General features: G+C 38.5%; 1 protein-coding gene across 1 annotated transcript in view; it reads left to right on the top strand.

Moving 5' to 3' along the window:
• Positions 1–18412, top strand: part of LRIG3 (leucine rich repeats and immunoglobulin like domains 3) — a 45412-nt gene extending 27000 nt beyond the window's left edge. Inside the window, exons 4-19 of the mRNA XM_069489537.1 lie at positions 213–344; positions 886–1029; positions 2033–2176; positions 2531–2674; positions 3079–3222; positions 4121–4201; positions 5100–5171; positions 7313–7384; positions 7877–8040; positions 10027–10347; positions 11496–11777; positions 12743–13195; positions 13978–14136; positions 15788–15931; positions 16226–16501; positions 17752–18412. Coding sequence (XP_069345638.1) covers positions 213–344; positions 886–1029; positions 2033–2176; positions 2531–2674; positions 3079–3222; positions 4121–4201; positions 5100–5171; positions 7313–7384; positions 7877–8040; positions 10027–10347; positions 11496–11777; positions 12743–13195; positions 13978–14136; positions 15788–15931; positions 16226–16501; positions 17752–17999 — 2980 coding nt within the window. The 3' untranslated portion in view covers positions 18000–18412. The remainder of the gene's footprint in view (positions 1–212; positions 345–885; positions 1030–2032; positions 2177–2530; positions 2675–3078; positions 3223–4120; positions 4202–5099; positions 5172–7312; positions 7385–7876; positions 8041–10026; positions 10348–11495; positions 11778–12742; positions 13196–13977; positions 14137–15787; positions 15932–16225; positions 16502–17751) is intronic.
• Positions 18413–19101: the final 689 nt, after the last annotated feature.

The following is a 19101-nucleotide window of genomic DNA, read 5'->3' as shown; positions in this document are numbered from 1 at the left end:
AAAGGTTTTTCATATATTCTAATATTAATATGATTTATGACTTAATGAATGAATTAAAGTGGCCATGATATTTCTGTTTAACTTTTAAAAGTACTGTTTAGATCAGTCAGTTTTCCATATTTCTGATGAGCACGATAGGAATGGAAAATATTTTTCTCCATTCAGATTGTTGTACTATTAACCCTGTTTTCTGTGCTATCTTTTAATTCTAGGGCTGGAAACAGGATTGTTGAAATATTACCTGAACATCTGAAAGAGTTTCAATCCCTTGAAACTTTGGACTTGAGCAGCAATAATATTTCAGAGCTTAAGACTGCATTTCCACCCCTACAACTCAAAAATCTGTAAGTGAGGTTTTCTGTAACAAAAATGTTCACCTGTAATGAAAATATTGTTATAATGGGAAAAAAAAACTTTAAGATGTCATAAACTCTGCCTGTTTTACTGTTGATGAATCCAAAATGTAACTGATTGACTTGAAATTTGCTGTAAGCCCCAACAATCACAATCTTCATTTGATCCTTACACTTTTGGATTACAAAAATTTAGACATTCTTTGTTAGAAAAACTATAGGGTATAAAAAGTGCTGCTTCTTTTAAAAAAAAATTCAAAATCAAACCATTGCTGTGTTTTAGTAATAATTCATTTCATAAAAAGTAGATAGGTATCCATAATACAGTTTTGTAACCTTTAAATAGTCCATTCACGTTTTCCTCAGAAATATGTGTAAATCTTAATCACCGTTTGCCCACAAGGTCCTAAACAGTCATTATTTTAAGTGGCCACTGATGGTTAAGTTCTCCAGAGATTCCTTATAATGCAGAGACTGCATGTATTTTATCTTCCAAAGAAATCAGAGAAGTTCATCTTCAAACTTTCAACAGGTATATCAACAGCAACCGAGTCACATCAGTGGAACCTGGGTATTTTGACAATTTGGCTAACACACTCCTAGTGTTGAAGCTGAACAGGAACCGAATCTCAGCTATCCCACCCAAGATGTTTAAATTGCCCCAACTGCAACACCTGTAAGTAAATGACCTCTTATTAGTAGATATTATTTCCTCACCGCCTCCGTGCCCTTGATGACTATTCATTGAAATCCAGAATGTGGCCAAAGGAGTTTAGAAGCAAGGATGTGGCTGCCTTTCCTTGGAGAGCTGGTGGTGTAGAATCTCCAAATTGGAAGGAGCCTTAAATGTTACCTCGTGTCAGCTGCTGCCTGACAAGACACGTTAGATTGTTACTTGAAAGAGTGAGCAGGGTAATCATTGAATGACCTCCTTTACAGAGGTGCCATTGTGGTACTGAAGAAATCGTGCGAACACTCAACAGCTGTGCTTTATGAGAGTGATACCAGCAACTCCAGGAGGCTCCGATAGCTTAAGTGGCTGTAAGGAACTGTCTCGTTATAATGGTAGAATGATCTGTGAACAGGCTTCTGCAGTTGTGGTCCTCAATCTTGGCTGCACGTTCCAGATACTTGGGGAGCTTTTAAAAAATCTCCAGGCCGCACCCTAGACCAATTATATTAGATCCTCTGGGGGTAAGATCCAGGCTTCAGTAATTTTTAAAACTCCCAAGGTGGTTCCAGTGTGCAACCAAGTTTGAAAACTGCTGCCTTAAAGAGAAGGCATTAAACCTGAAAAGAATTGTGCAAGATAAAACCAACTTTGTAAGCAGTTTGGACAGGACCTTATGTTTTAGCATAATATTCAATATTCTCATTCTGGATTATTTAAAAACAAATATTAATTCATTTGCTTCCATACCGAATGGACAATGGTTTAGAAGTTAAACTGCAGTCTAGTTTTAATATTTTCTTATTCCAAAAATACATTACATATTTCAGAAGGAAATTCACTCACTGCTGATAAATTGAAATTCTTCTCAGTAAAAATGTTTAGAAATTTAAAACATTCTATGTAATTTAATACTGACTGGTTTAATGTCGTGGTAGCAACACATTTTATTACCACCTCCAGAATTTGTCATATGAGCTAACTGTTTAATTGTGATATTCCAATGCAGTGAACTGAACCGGAACAAGATTAAAAACGTAGATGGACTCACATTCCAAGGGCTTGGTGCTCTGAAGTCTCTGAAGATGCAAAGAAATGGAGTAACAAAACTTATGGATGGAGCTTTCTGGGGGCTGAGCAACATGGAAATTTTGTAAGTGTGGCTTATTGCAATTCCCACTCAGATAGTATGATCATGGAATATTCAGTGAGCATTCAGTAGCTCTTATTTGAAATCCTCTGTTAAAATGTCATCATTCACAGTTTCATTCATAACTTAGTATTCAGTTTTGTTTCAGGTAATGTAATTGAGAATTTATAAGTACATAAATTTATAGGCACATAAATTATAAGAATTTATAATTATTTTTTTCCAATCTCTTTATATTACAAAAGCTAAACATCTAGTAACAATAGGAATATGTAGTAGGTTGTAATCATATGTCTGCTTTGAAGAGACTAGATAATGAACTTTTGCTTCTGCTTTTGATTCTTATTGTAACTGTAGGCAGCTGGACCATAATAACCTAACAGAGATTACCAAAGGTTGGCTTTACGGCTTGCTGATGCTGCAGGAACTTCATCTCAGCCAAAATGCCATCAACAGGATCAGCCCTGATGCCTGGGAGTTCTGCCAGAAGCTCAGCGAGCTGTGAGTTGCCTTTTATTCTCCTCAGGTTTGAGAGCAGAGATCATGCCAGAGCATGAGCTTCTTACCACTGATCTGTGAAATTTTCATAACAAAGTTTCCAAGGTGACAGCTTTGTTCACATGCAACCTAGTCATATTTTTGTTCTGATAAGTTGAAGCCAACTATGCTGTTTTCGGTTCTGTGCTACGTTGACAAAAGCGATGATGGTTATTTTTGCGTGAAGAATTTTTTTAAATTAGTGAGATTAGAAATAATGTTTATCTGAGTATTATTAAGGCAGCATTTTAAAATAAGGATTATTGTAGCTTACATGTATTTACCTATCTTTTAGAAAACAAATCATTGTATTGAATTGAAAAATTAAAACTATTACTATTATTTTTTTATTCCTTTTTTCTTTGCAGGGACCTAACTTTCAACCACTTATCGAGGTTAGATGATTCAAGCTTCCTTGGCCTGAGCTTATTAAATACACTGCACATCGGGAACAACAGAGTCAGCTACATTGCCGACTGTGCCTTCCGGGGCCTTTCCAGTTTAAAGACTCTGTAAGTTACACATTTTGCTCTCAGTACAGGAACCTAATTGGTTCCTAAATGTGCCCACTTTTCTCTAAGCAGATTTCCTTTGTTGTCAAGGAAATGTATACAGCCTCCGAAGTAGTGTCTTAATCTTTCCCAGATCAGTTTGATTAAAATGGATCCATTTCATCCATGTGTGTTTCGTAAAGGGATTAAAAAGGACAGTGATCAGATTGTTTTGGTGATTACAATTAGCCTTCTTAGAATCTCCAGGAAGTTGGTAACTGCTTAAGAGGGAAACCATTTTAAATCCACTAGTTTTTTTCTTTATAAAATACACATTAAGTATTACTCAGAGAAAAAAGATACATACAAAGGACAGTCAGGGAAGGTACTTGTTTATCATGCCAGTTACATCCACAACCTGATCTCTGTCCTAAGAGAAATAAGAGAGAGTTGAATTAACTGACCTTTGAAAAATCTCTCAAATGTTAATTTAATGTTGTGCAATGGGCTTTTGGTTTCTGCTCTGTCAGAAACTTCTGCTCCGTTCACTATTGGAAGCCTTACAGAATTGAAAGACATGCTGTGTGCTTTGGCGCACTCCTGCTCGTGTGGTTGGAGCAGTGGTTTTAAAGTTTAATATATTTTTCATACTTTTCAAGTCTTTCAGAATTGAGTCATCTTGATAGAAGAATTAATAGAGCCAGAGTCAGCTGTCCTGATTTTGGGCAAAAACTTAAAATGTTGTTGAGGGATCTGGGCAAGGGTGTAAGAGGCACTGCTGAAGAGAGAAGCTTTCGATTACTTGGGAAGGGGCGGAGATGATACAGAGAAGGAATTTGTTACAAGTTGTGTGCCACTCGGGGGGTCATCTTAGCTTTCTGAGCATTTCCCTAAAGATAATTACTTTTTTTTAAATTAGGGACCTGAAGAACAACGAAATTTCCTGGACTATTGAAGACATGAATGGTGCTTTCTCTGGGCTTGATAAACTGAGGCGGCTGTGAGTATGATGTGCCTCCTAAACGTGGCTCACTCTTAGACTTAAAAATTCTGTCTTCCTTGGAGTCAGCTCCACAAGTTGACATTAGTAAGAGATGAGAAATAGGTGCTTAGTCTGGTTGTGACCCTTTGTCCTTTCCCCAGATGAGTGCTGTTCGTTATACAGGAGGTATGTTAATTAGCTTTTCTTCCTTGCATATAAGCTTTTTATTCAACACTTTAATTTGTGTAACTTATTTTAATATCTAGACAAGAATTTTTAACTATTCTGTGTGCTTAGACTTTTGGGATTATCATGTGTAAAAGGCAGTGCACTTACCACCTTCAACATTTTGAAATCTTCACTGGTGCACAGGAACTTTTAAATGGAGTGGTCTAGTGTCTGTTGATAATGCCGCAGTAGGTTCCAAGTGGTACAGGGTGAAAATACAGTTCGGCATAAAATGGTCTTGCAGATGGCCAAATCACACGTTTTAAGCCAGCAGTTTCCAAATCGAGTTCCATATAGCCCCAGACTCCTGTGGGTGATGAAGGTATCCACAGAGGAGAAGGAGAAAACCTCCCCCATCATCTGCTTTCTTTTTTAGAGTTCTGAGATAATTTGCTTGAGATAGTTTCTGCCTATTCCTAAAAGGACTTTGAAAAACAGTGTTTTGATTTAATCAGCAGAATAACTTATTGAATACCTATTTTTGTTGGGCTCTTTGTTGAATGCTTTGCAAACCATTTTAAACTATATTATTGAAATAGATGGTGTGGATACATTTTTACAGGGTATATTGTTTAATTGAAGAAAATAGAATTGTTCACAAATGATTTAAAAAGCAATTCTGATTATAGAGTTCCACCCCCGAAATGGCTTTTTAAATTAACTATTCCATCATAATTATTTTTTCCAGAATACTCCAGGGAAACCGGATACGATCTATTACCAAAAAAGCCTTCACTGGTTTGGATGCATTAGAACATCTGTGAGTAGCTGAAATTTAGTTACCCTAAAGGCAATAAAAGATGGTTATTTATGTGTCATGAAAGATAAACTAGAATGTAATTTTGTTGGCATCCTCCCAGTACCATAAAATATATTTACGCATCTCCCTATCATCTATCTCTCCATCTCTTTCTGATCCTGTCTGCCTACCTACCTATTTACCTGTCTATATGGAAGTATACAAGTATATGTTTTCCTTTGTGTTTAAGGATGTTGCTGTATTTCGTTAATGGGCTTTATTTGTTTTTCTGCAGTAGTGATATATTTAATTAAAAAAACCCACACGTTGTGCACCCACTACATGTTGAGCATCATGCTACATATTTATATATGTTGTCTCATTTAATCCTTACAAGAATACTATTCAGTAGCTATTAGTATCTTTAAGTTAAGAGAGGTCCTTAGAGTTCATTGATTCCATTGGACAGGTAAGAAGCTGACTTGGATTTTAAAGATCAAAAGAGACGATTTCCCACAATGCCTAAATGTGACTGACATAAGGAGGGTTTTAATACTACTTTGAGAATTTTTGTTAGTTTTTTTATTGCTGTTGTCTAATTATAGCATGTATCATCCATCCCCTCCATTGTTCTCTTTCTTGTTTTCTTTTGTTACTGACCCATCAGTTAGCAACTGGCAGAAGCAGGACTCAAACCAGAGCTGCTTCAGCCTTCACAGTGTCCCTGCATCACACCAGGTGATCTCTGCCCCCATTCCTAGTAACTCCTGGCACACATTTCTGAAATGACACTGAGGATCTCAGCCACTAGGAATTTTCAACTACTAGGAGAGGAAAACTAGATAACCTTCATAGGTGTCAGACCCTGCGTGGGCACCATGTTTAGACTTACACAACCAGCTGCTTAGCACTTGTACAAAGTAATAATATACTATGTCTACTCTATTAAAGAATGCTTGTAGCCAAAAGTTTTTACTGTCTATTGACTTGGACATAAGTTACAATTTAAAATATACATTTGGTTTGTGTTCTCATTTGTGCTATAGAAGATTTAGCTGTTATCTGTAAGCCACCCTGTTATCTTCTGACTGCACCGGTTTGAGGGAGATCTGGATTGCTAACCTTACTAACATTGCAGCAGTTCACATTGTACTAGGATGATTGTGCAAAGCTGAGTTTTGGAAAGGCGGACCCATGTTGCTGTACTTACTGAAACAGATTATTTTCAAAGGAAAACTAGCCAAAGGGGTTTGTCATCTGGCCCATTCCATTTCTGGGAAAGTGGAATTACTGGATCAGTAGAGTATTAATCTCTGCTTCAGTTTCCTTAAACCTCCCTTGACTCTCCCAGCTTTCTCTCTACCCATGTCTGGTTCTCTCTTTCTTTTCCTGCCTCTTGTCTCAGTATCGCCTTTGTATACTCTGACCCCTGCAAAGGAAGACAGAGTAGTCATCATTGTGGTGAATACTTTAATTCAAACTGCTTCTATCTGCCAGTTAAAAAGAAAAGCAGCCCCACATATTCTCTCATTGTATAAACGTCCAGCCTGAAGTGTATATTTGTTTTAACAAGTACATCTTGTCTGAACATCTTCCTGCCTTCACATTAGTGAGCCGTGCATGGCAGATGTAGGCTAGTGGTTAAAAAGCATAGGTTTTGAAATTGAAAATGATTGTTTCAACTCTTACCTTCCCCTTTCTTGCTGAGCTAGCTAGTAATTTTCTCTTGGGTTGCTGTAGGAACAATAATACATGTAAATCACTTAACTGAGTACCACAGAAAGTATTGTATAAATGATGTTTTTAAAAAGCATGATTAATGAGGAATTTTATTTATGTATTTAGATGTTACTAATAGTTGCTAATTTGAATAATGAGAAATACAATAAAATAATATAGCAGCATAGCTTGCATCCTAATGAGTCAAATAACCTATAAGTGGATAAAATAAAACACTTCCACTGTAACAGAACCTGTCTCTGATACAGATACTCTCGTTCTTCAGCCCACGCTCTGTAGTGGATTCCATCGCAGTTGCCCCATTCATGTATTTCTGCACACACAGTTTTGTGAATAGGGCTGGCCCTGTGGATCCAGACTTAGCCTGAAAGCACAAAATGACCATAGTTTGTTCTGATGCATTTGATTCAATTGTCTTTCAGAGACCTGAGTGACAACGCAATCATGTCTTTACAAGGCAATGCATTTTCACAAATGAAGAAACTTCAACAATTGTAAGCTTTTCTTTTTCTGCCAAGAATTTCAAATATAGCATAGAGGGGAAAACTGTCATATGGTATCATCCTAGATTATGTGTCTATGAAAAGTGTCCAGCAAATTCTTAACATTACTTAATTTGTATACCAGAAAACAAAAGGGGTTTGTTAGTTGTTTCCTTTGTTAACATCAGGAGGTTTTTCTTTCTGTCTTGAATTTGCAACTTAAATTTGTGGGACCAAATATAGTACAGTGCCTAAATATAGTAGCCATTTTTTAGTTGCAAGATATTTTTGATATATCAACACTTCTGTCTCAGTGGGACAATAAGAACACCAACAAAAAAAATCATTTCTTGCATTTTAAGATGGACTATAGAATATTTGTTACATAGGATATGTGTATTTAATTTCCAAATTGATTGCTTTATTACTATTTACTTGGATTTAGTTTACTTGTAGAAATCTGCATTTCATACAGAACAAATTGAATGTAATTACTCTCCTCAGGCATTTAAATACATCAAGCCTTTTGTGTGATTGCCAACTAAAATGGCTCCCACAGTGGGTGGCAGAAAACAACTTTCAGACCTTTGTAAATGCCAGTTGTGCCCATCCTCAGCTGTTAAAAGGAAGAAGTATCTTTGCTGTTAGCCCAGATGGCTTTGTGTGTGGTAAGTATACGTGTTCCCCTTGCTTTTTATTCATTCTTTTTTTCCTCCCAATTTATCCAAATAATGGTTTTGAATAGATTTATGTTCTTTTACATAAAGCTTTTGTTTCTGCTGAGGTTGACAAAAAATGGATCTATAGTTTGCTGTTTTAATTTTACAGATGGGAAAGAGAGTTTTCTAAAATTGCTTCATCTTTGTTTTGGCATCAGGGTGGTTTGGTGGAAAGAGAATGAAATTGGATCTTGGGAGAACTGAAGGATCATCCCAGCCCTTCCATTTAACTTAAATTCCCTACATCTTAATCTCTGTGTGCATGAAATAGGGACTGTGATATCTGCTCTTCTGAACACTGGGGCTTGTTGAGAGGCTCACATGAAAGAGAAAATCATTAGCTAATGATCTATGGGTTCCTAAAAAATTAACTGTTGGTGGGTAAAGCATTACAGGTAATAGGACATTTGAATTTATCATGAATAATTTTAAGGTCCCTTGTTTTAGCATCCAAGAATCTCAGCATTAGAAGTCTACTTACCCACAGTTCACATAACTAGTTAGTAGCAGATCTTGCTTTTAAAAAAGAAAAAATTTCCATCTCTTAGTGCAGTTTTCTGTCTACTGCACTGCACTGCTGTTACTATTAGCTGCCGTGGAGACCCTTGTAAAAATAAATGTGCGTATAAAATATAAAACCAAAATTTGTTTACATTTAAGTATGTGTTCAGATGTTAATAACCTTATTTTACATGGGCATTTGAAAATTTACTTAAAATTGCTTTGTCTCCAATATATTTTTTTAGATTGCAGCATTGAACAGAGCCAACAGTTTCTGGAAATAAAACCTCTGATGTAGTTTTTGGATCCGAATGAGCTTTTGGCATTCATCTGTAGGGGCCTGCGCTGTTCCTTTCCCATGGTCCTTATTTCACAGTTCCGGTCCTAGGATATGAACTCCCTATTACTTTGAGACATACGTATATAGTATCCATAGTTTTTTTTCACTTGCTTTATTGTGAATCTGAACATTGATTTATCAGATGAGAATTTTAGAATAATACCAAAGAAGAAACTACCTTGATTACAACATGAAGGCATAGCATTGAAATATAGCAGCATTGGCATTATCACAGTGTTCCATATACCCTATTTTTACATATAAAAGTTATTTTTTCAGAGTACCCAAATAATACACTTTGATAGATCCAAGATGTTTCCTTCTGAGTTTAGACCATCTCTGAAAAACTAAAGTTCAAAAAGGTAAACATTTCCAAAAAGTAACAGAGAACTAAAAATAACTGTGTAGAATGAAAGAGTTGCTTAGCACTAATTATAACGTAGCCTTGACAGGGTAGCACAGAGGCATGATTGATTGGCTGCTCAAAACTCGAGGCCGAAGCCAGGGTCTTACAGTTAGTTTCGGAGATGCTTCTTTGTTTGCTACAGGATTTTTGTTTTTTTTGTTCTACCTGAATTACTGCTTTTTCGCATTGATTCTGGTTTTGGTGAATGGGGTGTTAATTGCTATCTTTAGTGATATCGATTAATCACAACTGGTGTTTGATTTCTTAATTTTGCTGTTCCTTATTTATGGAGAACATAGGGACAGTTATCGTTCCTGATGGTAGCATTTAAAGATGATGATCCATGAACTTGGAAGTTTTTTTAACTGCTGTCTTCTTATATTTATACAAAGCACAAGGGGTCTGGAATAAACTATGCCTTTTCTGATAGTTCCAAAATAAGTCTCCTCTCAGATAATAATGATTGATAAGTAGGTCTCTGTATCTATTTGAAATGAATGAGTTACTTTCTAAACACTCTCCCAAGGTATCATTTCAACACTGGGACTTCCAGTGTGTTTGTAAAGCACACAGAAAGGGTAAAGCCTAAGCAGCTATTTGTTTTGCATTTCTTGGTGTTCAAATTTGAGCAGCATTTGGACTCTTGAGCCTTAACATGGTTTTGTTTCCTCCTCTTCGTTTTGAACAGATGATTTTCCCAAACCCCAGATCACGGTTCAGCCAGAAACACAGTCAGCAATCAAAGGCTCCAATTTGAGTTTCATCTGCTCAGCTGCCAGCAGCAGTGACTCCCCAATGACTTTTGCTTGGAAAAAAGACAATGAACTACTCCATGACGCTGAAATGGAAAATTATGCACACCTCCGGGCCCAAGGTGGCGAGGTGATGGAGTATACCACCATTCTTCGACTGCGCAATGTGGAATTTGCCAGTGAAGGGAAATATCAGTGTGTCATCTCCAATCACTTCGGCTCATCCTACTCTGTCAAAGCCAAGCTTACAGTAAATAGTATGTGATCTGACTTTTCCTTTAGCATTTAAAGACGACTCTTAGAAACAGAAAGCACCTGTGTTCCTCTCCCTCTCGTTCTTAACCCCATCCTTGCCTCTGACAGTTCCCCACCTGACTCTTCCTATTCCCACTTCTCACTCCACAAAATTAAGATTCTTGATTATCTATGTCTAAGCCAGCAGTTACTGTATTGACAACACTGTACTCAGTGTGATAGGTGACACAGACATGAACCAGACAGGTTTTGCTCTTTGGGAGCTCACCACATACTATGCTGATGTGGGAGGCCACAAAGTATAGAGTTAAATGCACACTGTCTTTAATTCAGAGATCTGGGTGTGAGTCCTTCCAGTCTTGCTTCTGGCTGTATGACTCTCAACAGGTTACAGAATGTCTCTCTGCCTCCACTTCTACATCTGACAATTAGAGATAAAGGGGCCTACCTCGTATGGAGGTATTATGATCATTAAATAAAATAGTGTATGTAAAGGACTTATCAAAATGCCTGGAATACAGGTAGTGCTCAGTAAATGCAATCCATGTTAGCTACTGTTGATAAAAGTGTATCGTTTGCTTTGTGTGGAAGGCATACAATTCACTGTAGGGTACTCACCACTTTGTCGTTTAACTATTTGTATTTGCCATGAGAGAATATTTTGGATATGATTTATTAATGCATTCACTCCACAAATAATTTCTGAGGCCTGGCACAGAGAACAGTTTTGAGTTTAAATTGTAGGAGAAAACACATGTCTTAAAGTCATGTTAGAGCCACCAGGAGGGACTTTAAAAAACGGATGAAGTGAGTGGTCAGGGTACAAAGAGATCAATTGATATGCCCAGGACCTCACAGTTCATTATTGGGGAATCTAAAAGGTGGCCAGAAAACAGCGAAGAGCTTCAGACTAAGGATCGGATGACCTGTGTTTCATCTTGACTCCGTCATTTCTGTATCTGTGTAACCTTGAGCAAGTCTTTTAATCTTTTCATCTCAACTTTCGTTTCCTTGTCTTGATATTGGAAATAATCCCTGCCTTATCTATGTTAGGGACATTTGTAAATATCAAATGAAAAAATAAAAGGTAAGGCAAGTGAATCTCTAAAACCCCATAATGCTAATGTCCGTGTTGTTTTTCTGGTTTCAGTGCTTCCCTCTTTCACCAAGACCCCCATGGACCTCACCATCCGAGCCGGGGCCATGGCGCGCTTGGAGTGTGCTGCCGTGGGACACCCGGCCCCGCAGATCGCCTGGCAGAAGGATGGGGGCACAGACTTCCCAGCTGCCAGGGAGAGACGCATGCATGTGATGCCCGAGGACGACGTGTTCTTCATTGTGGATGTGAAGATAGAGGACATCGGGGTGTATAGCTGCACAGCTCAAAACAGTGCGGGAAGCATTTCTGCGAATGCTACTCTGACTGTCCTAGGTAGGTGAATTTTTTAGGACTCTGTAGTATAAATCAGTCTTGAAGATACTAATTCACCCAAAGGCCCTAAGTACCAAAAGTTGTGAGCATGAGAGATGAAGATCCGTAGCACAGTAGGGCACTGCCATTCCCTAAAAAGAACAAGTGGCCTCTTAGAAGCTTTGAAGTCGGCGAGTGCCTTCCATCCTCAAGTCTGTGACAGGTGAGATGAATCCGCCCCTGCATTGCGAGGAGAGGGCATGAGTAAAAGCTTTGATGCTTTCCCTTTTTGAAGGGATCACCCTCCCACGCTCTATGTGCAGTCTCTACACGTAGTCTTAACACTATAAAGAACATGCAAGAAAATAAATGTAGCAACACGTTGGGAAGGACCTACTCTATTTTCTCAGACTGCCGTACCATTCTGGAAATCAGAGTTCTTTTTTATCTTTTACATAAACAAATGCTTTTTAAAAATTTGAGCACATTTATCATTCATGTATCTTGGAAATAGTTAAAGTAACCTATTAAGATACCTAATAATACACATAAAGTATTGTCAGAATTTTAGTATAGGCCTAGGCATCTGGCCCTATAAAGTTTTATTTTAAGAACTTAGGCATTCTGAATATTTTATCCATCAACATATCTTGTGCCTGAAATTATTTTTATACTTTCTATTTTTTAAAAAAAGATTCTGCTTCCCCTATCCCCCACCCACCTTCAATTTTCTAATTTTGGCAAGAGTGAAGGAGGTTGAGACAAAAAATTAGTAAATATTATCCTTAACTGGTGTTATGAGTAAATGACAACAGAATAATGAAATCCCAAATGTTGTATATGTTTAGGCCCTTAAAAAAGCATTTCTAAGAAGTTGTGGGAGAATAAAATTTTAGGTTTCAATTTGAATAAATTCAAATTCTAGGTCTTATGATATGGAAACTGAATTTCACCTAGGAAATTGAAAGCATAACTTGTCATTTCAGAAACGCCATCATTTTTGCGGCCCCTGTTAGACCGGACTGTAACCAAGGGAGAAACGGCTGTCCTGCAGTGCATTGCTGGAGGGAGCCCTCCCCCCAGGCTGAACTGGACCAAGGATGACAGCCCCTTGGTGGTAACAGAAAGGCACTTTTTTGCAGCAGGCAACCAGCTGCTGATTATCGTGGACTCGGATGTCAGCGACGCTGGGAAATACACGTGCGAGATGTCTAACACCCTTGGCACTGAGAGAGGCAATGTGCGCCTCAGTGTGATCCCCACTCCTACCTGCGACTCCCCTCAAATGACTGCCCCATCATTAGACGATGACGGATGGGCCACTGTGGGTGTCGTGATCATAGCCGTGGTCTGCTGTGTGGTGGGCACGTCGCTCGTGTGGGTGGTCATCATATACCACACGCGGCGGAGGAATGAAGATTGCAGCATTACCAACACAGGTGTGTAAACAGGGGCTTGGCACAGGCTGAGGCAGTCATGTGTAGTTGTGGTTCGGCAAATGCTTCCAGAATGTGTGTCTTGCAGTCTGAATCCATCTCTGAAGTGTGACTCATTTGTTTCAAGCTGCAGAAATATGGTTAGCTAAAAACAACACTCTGGCCCCAAATAAAGGTGATGTTTAAAGATTAGTAGTTAATACTTGTTAAAACCTCGTGAGAATATCCTGTTGGCTGTGAGGTAAAATCCAAATCACAGAGTAAAACGGTCTGACTCCTTCACCAAGGTGGTGACAGAGAACTAGGAACAGCCCTTAGTACTAGGTTTACTGTCCAAAGTAGTGTGTTTTGTTGTGTGTGTGTATGTGTGTGCGCATCTCGGAGTTATTGGTGGGAGAGGAGTTATGGCTTGATTAATATGTGCAAAGTCAGATATCAGTTAATGATATTAAACAGGGAATATGGCAGAAATCAAGTGTAATTCAGGAACCTAGATACTGTCTCATGAAAATTCTTAAGTTTTTATCTTTCTGAACATTTGTTGTTTTTGAAATTTGGGAGGTATGCCCAGCAGGTGGTAAAGTAGAAAATCAGCTAATACTTCCAAAGCAGCAAAGCCCTCATTTCCTTTCCTGAATGCTGTACACTCAGGATGATTTTGCCAGAGTAGATCTTCCTTGATTTGATTTATACAGAGATCAAAATAGTCTGTACTGTTCATCTGAGAAGGCTGTGGTCCAATTACGATCATTCTAGGACAATAGAATGTTGCTGTTTTATTACAGATGAGACCAACCTGCCAGCAGATATCCCGAGTTATTTGTCCTCTCAGGGGACGTTAGCTGACAGACAGGATGGGTACGTCTCCTCAGAAAGTGGAAGCCACCACCAGTTCGTGACATCTTCAGGTGGTGGATTTTTCTTACCCCAACACGACAATAGTGGTAAGTGTTTAAAATGAATATGGGCTGTGGTTGTTTTGTAATCATCTGGTAGAAGGCTCCTCAGATATAATATTTTCATAATAAAAAAGATATTTTCATAAGAAATCAACTGATATTTAGGACCTGGCTCAAGATCACTAACAAGGCTGAAATTATATAGTTTTATACCCTTCTGTTAAATACTAGGAAAAAAAATCTTTGTTTCTGACAGTAAAAGACACATAGGTTGAGTCAAATTTAATTCTTCCATGCAACATAATATTTCCATTACATCATAAATGTTCTTTGGCCCTGAGTGTTTTCCTTCCTTAAAAGACGTTCACTGGTTTCATGCATGGTCTTAAAAGTCACACAGTTTATGTCATTCTGTTAGGGAAGTCTACCTTTGACCCTTGCTTTAAATGCTGCAGGGTTTTGAGCACAGTAGTGGAAGCAGCTTAACACAGGAGCACAGGCCTGGCTTAAAACCCACTTCTGCCACTCACTCCTGTACCACTGGGCAGCTGACAGTACTTCCAGATTAGGTGGTTATACAAATGAAATGGAAATGGAAAAGTACACGGTGCTTGGCTCATTTAAGGGATTAGCAAGTGGAAGCCATTGATACTATTCTCAAACGTTTTACCGTCTTTTTCCACAAGCTTTTATTGACCATTTTCTCTGTGCCAAACATTGTAGTTGGGAGGGAAGTATATTTTCCGTTTCACAGTTTAGTCAGTGGTGAGATAAACAATTGAAAACATAATTACAAAGTGCTGGACGAGTCAGTCATGGAGGGTATAGAGTTAGAAGACCTGAATGTAAAAGTGAGTATTTTGGTTAGACCCATTTGGCAGCAAAGAGCAGAGACCCAAGCTTGTTCAAATATAATGGGATTAACAGGAAAGACACTTCTGAAAACCTAAAGGGACAGAACTGGAGCATAGTAGTGCCACGCCACCTGGGTGCTGGAGCCAGAGATGGGTCTGCTCCCAGAGCAGCGCTAGAGGCTGCCAGCATTACTGTGCCACCTTCTGCATATCTACTTCTCTCTCAGAACACCCCCCATGCCCGGACTGCCCAGTTTCTGTTTCCCAGGCACATGGCCCATCATGACATCTCTAACCCTGACAGTATCACTTATCCTTCAACTGCTGTGTCCACTACCAACTGGCATAACATTTCTGGGTAGGTTAGTTCAAAAACCCACGAGATGATCTTTTGGCTAAGCTCATCTGAGAGGCCATCAGTCAAGTGCCAGTCCCTGGTTCTGGTCACCTGTGATGTTTTGTAGGAAGGGGCAGTGCTGATGATATGTGGTTCAAACCATGGCTGCTTTGGCTGTAGGATCCGCACACAGATCAGTTTCCATCAGAGAGTGGGTGGGACCAGCAGCAAGGTCAGCACACCCAGCACAATGGTTATAATCAAGTCCTGTTTTAGTGAGCGATAACAAATTTACTCAATTACTAATCCATAGGCTTCAATAAATTAAAAAAATAAAAAACTTACTCTAAATTTCTGCAGTTTGTTTTCTATATGATGTTCTAGCCAAATGTTCATCTATAACATTTTCTCCATTCTGTAAATAATGGAAAATACCAAAATTGGAGAGAATGTTGAGTAACACTTGAATGGAATTGGTTCAGTGACTGAGATTTCTGTTTTAAAGGGACCTGCCATATTGACAACAGCAGTGAAGCTGATGTAGAAGCTGCCACGGATCTGTTCCTTTGTCCCTTTCTGGGATCCTCAGGCCCTGTGTATTTGAAGGGGAACGTGTATGGCTCAGATCCTTTTGAAGCCTATCATACAGGTGTGTGGTTTTCTTGCCTGAGTGGTGTTCTGTTTCCTAGAGCAGCAGTCCCCAACGTTTTTGGCACCAGGGATCAGTTTCATGGAAGACAGTTTTTCCATGGCCCGGGATGGGGGGGTTGTTGTGGGTCGAGGGGAGGTGATGCGGAGCTCAGGTGGTGATACACGGCCCGTTTCCTAACAGGCCATGAGCCAGCACTAGGCCAAGGCCCGGGGATTGGGAACTGCAATTCTAGAGAGACTTCTAAAAGTGCTAAGTGTTATCTCCTTCTGATGTCGTCCCCAAATTAAAAAGGTTGCAGTCCTGATCCAAGAACAGCTTTAATGGAGCACTACGAGCCCAGTTACGTAAAGAAAAAGGAGTGCTACCCATGTTCTCATCCGTCAGAAGAATCCTGCGAACGGGGCTTGAATAACCCAGGATGGCCTTCGCATGTGAGGAAGCTGCTGAACACAAGTTACTCTCAAAATGAAGGACCTGGAATGAAAAATTTGTGTCTAAACAAGTCCTCGTTAGATTTTAGTACAAGTCCAGAGCCAGCATCAGTTACGTCGAGTAATTCTTTCATGGGTGAGTTTATTAAATTGCCAGGTACCTTGTCTCAGGACCTACGCTCCACGTCGCGTGCTGGGGGAAGTGGGGTGCGCCTTGAATGTCGCCCTGGGGAAGAGTGCTTGCTCAGTGATGGCTGCTGTGACCAGTGAGCACAAATGTTTCTAAAAGCAAAGTCAGAGGTGGGGATTTTATTTGATGATGTGTTTAATCTATAACTAAGCCTTGGGAGCTTTCTGGGCAACACTGTGTGTGGCATTGACTATGAGACAAGAGTTTGGGGAGTGACTTAGGAGCTCAGCTTGTCAGCCATGTGGAAAAAGTGGTTTTGGGCTCCCACAGTCTTTGGGGTGGAGTTGTGTGCTCTGCATAATTGTGGTTTGGTCTGTCTAGTGGCTTCTAACTGAACCCGCAGCAGAAGGGTGGAAAACAGCATCCTACCTAGCAACTGCTGCTAGTCAGACAAGCTGGACTACCTTTGGCAAAGGAAACCACTGGAGCCTAAAGCTCAAGTTGGTGGTGGTAGATGCTGGCTGGCACCAAGATCAGAGTGTAGATTATTTGGTCTAGTGCATGGGGACAATGGGACAGAAGAACTGAGATCATCCTTTGTACTGAATGAAGAGAAATGGGAAAATGAGCCACAACTTCCCTTGTGTTAAAAAAAAAAAAAAAAAAGTAGAATCTTGAAATATTTTACTCAGCTTTTAAGAAATTTCATGTTCACAGTATAAGTATTTATATTCCTTTTTGAAAAGAATGAAAGTAATATGTTTTGTATGACTGAGGCATGCATTTGAGTTAATTGAATAATATTTTGCTACAATTAATGAAGAAAGGGCAAGATACAGGATTATTTTGAAAGAAACTCTTTATATTCAGGCACAATTAACTTGTATGTTACTATTCTACATGCCCTTCACAGAGAATCGTGGGCTCTCAAGTACCAAAACTTAGGATTTGGGGGAACTTACATTGGGGAACTTTAGAAACTTCATTGCACCATGGCTAATATTACTCTAGGTCATGAGAGGTGATAAAAAATGGATGCATTCATTCAGTGGATGTAAATAAGGAGTACAAATGTCTTTTGCTCCGTTCTGTTAGTAATCTACATAAATACACATACACCTGTGTACCCTCATGTGGCCTCGTAGAAAACGGTTATGCATGGTCACGGAGTAAGATGCGTCTTTGTTTGAGATGTGTTTTGTTGACTTACATGCTTGAAAAAGGACCCATGTGCTCAAGGGGTTTCTTTCTTTCAGGTACCTTTGGAAAACCTCTCAAGAGACCTCACCTCGATGCCTATTCAAGCTTGGGACAGCAGGCATCAGATTGTCAGCCAAGAGCCTTTCATTTGAAAGCTCATTCTTCCCCAGACTTGGACTCTGAGTCAGAGGAAGATGGAAAAGAAAGGACAGATTTTCAGGAAGAAAATCACATTTGTACCTATAAACAGACATTAGGAAACTACAGGACTCCAAATTTTCAGTCTTTTGACTTGGACACATAGACTGGATGGGACCAAAGAAAAGCTTTAACATACTACCTCAAGTGAACTTTTATTTAAAAGAAAGAGAATCCTATGTTTTTAAGTGGAGTTACAAATTTTAAAAGAATAAAATGCCTTATTTATACAGATGTACCAAAATTACAAAAAGTTATAAAAATTTTATACTGGGAGTAACTTTCATATAAGAATACCTTTTTAAACTACTTTATAACTTTGTTTTATGCAAAAAAATATCTTATGTAAATTAATGGTATAAATCCATGACTATTTTATGTATTTTTATAATGCCAGATTTCTTTTTATTGAAAATAAGTACTAAAGCCTTTTAAATAATACCTGTCTTGTATCTTTTTTGAATAGAGTTTACTTCATTTTATTTTGCACATTATATTTAATAAAATGCGTCATTTTGATGCCAAGCCCATTTTATACAATAACAATTTTTATTGTTTTCAACACGTTAGGCTTAATGAGTTCACATTATAATGTCTCAAATTGATGAAAATTATATTTAGCCCAGTAAAGCGTAAGCAGAAATGACCATTCTCCCTACCTGCCAGGATTGTAATACAGAGTCAAATCACATTGGTGTATGTGAAATCACATTGTAAACAAGAAGAAGCAACAATGATTTGAGATAACATTAATTTATTTCTAACTCTACAAAGATTTTTTGTTATAGTCTGGTGTAACATTGTACTGACCATTGTTTCAATCACTGCTCAATCCATGTTTCCTTCATTGTAATAATGCCTTATGTGATCTAACGCCTCATGCTTAACTAAGTGGTTTCACTTCACCATCTCTTTTATTATAACAAGCAAGTGGTTTATTGCACATTTCTATATCTAAAATGGCTATAGCAGAGGTGAATTTTTATGTACCGTTCCAGGTTATGGTGGGATGCTGGTATATTTTTTTTCCTCTACTGATTTTCTGCTGAATGAGCAGTTCATATATACATGATGCTTCTAAGCTATTCAACATTCTTTAAGAATTAAAGTATTTCCTAGTTTGGTCATCACAGCTCTACTTATTAAAAACTATCAAAACTACTAAACACATAAAACTATTTAAAACATTTGTTTTAAACAGTATTAGG

The sequence above is a fragment of the Eulemur rufifrons genome, chromosome 16 (assembly GCF_041146395.1).
Source record: "Eulemur rufifrons isolate Redbay chromosome 16, OSU_ERuf_1, whole genome shotgun sequence".
Classification (NCBI taxonomy): domain Eukaryota; kingdom Metazoa; phylum Chordata; class Mammalia; order Primates; family Lemuridae; genus Eulemur; species Eulemur rufifrons.
The sequence above is the reverse complement of the archived record's forward strand: the minus strand, read 5'-3'. Positions and strand labels throughout refer to the sequence as shown.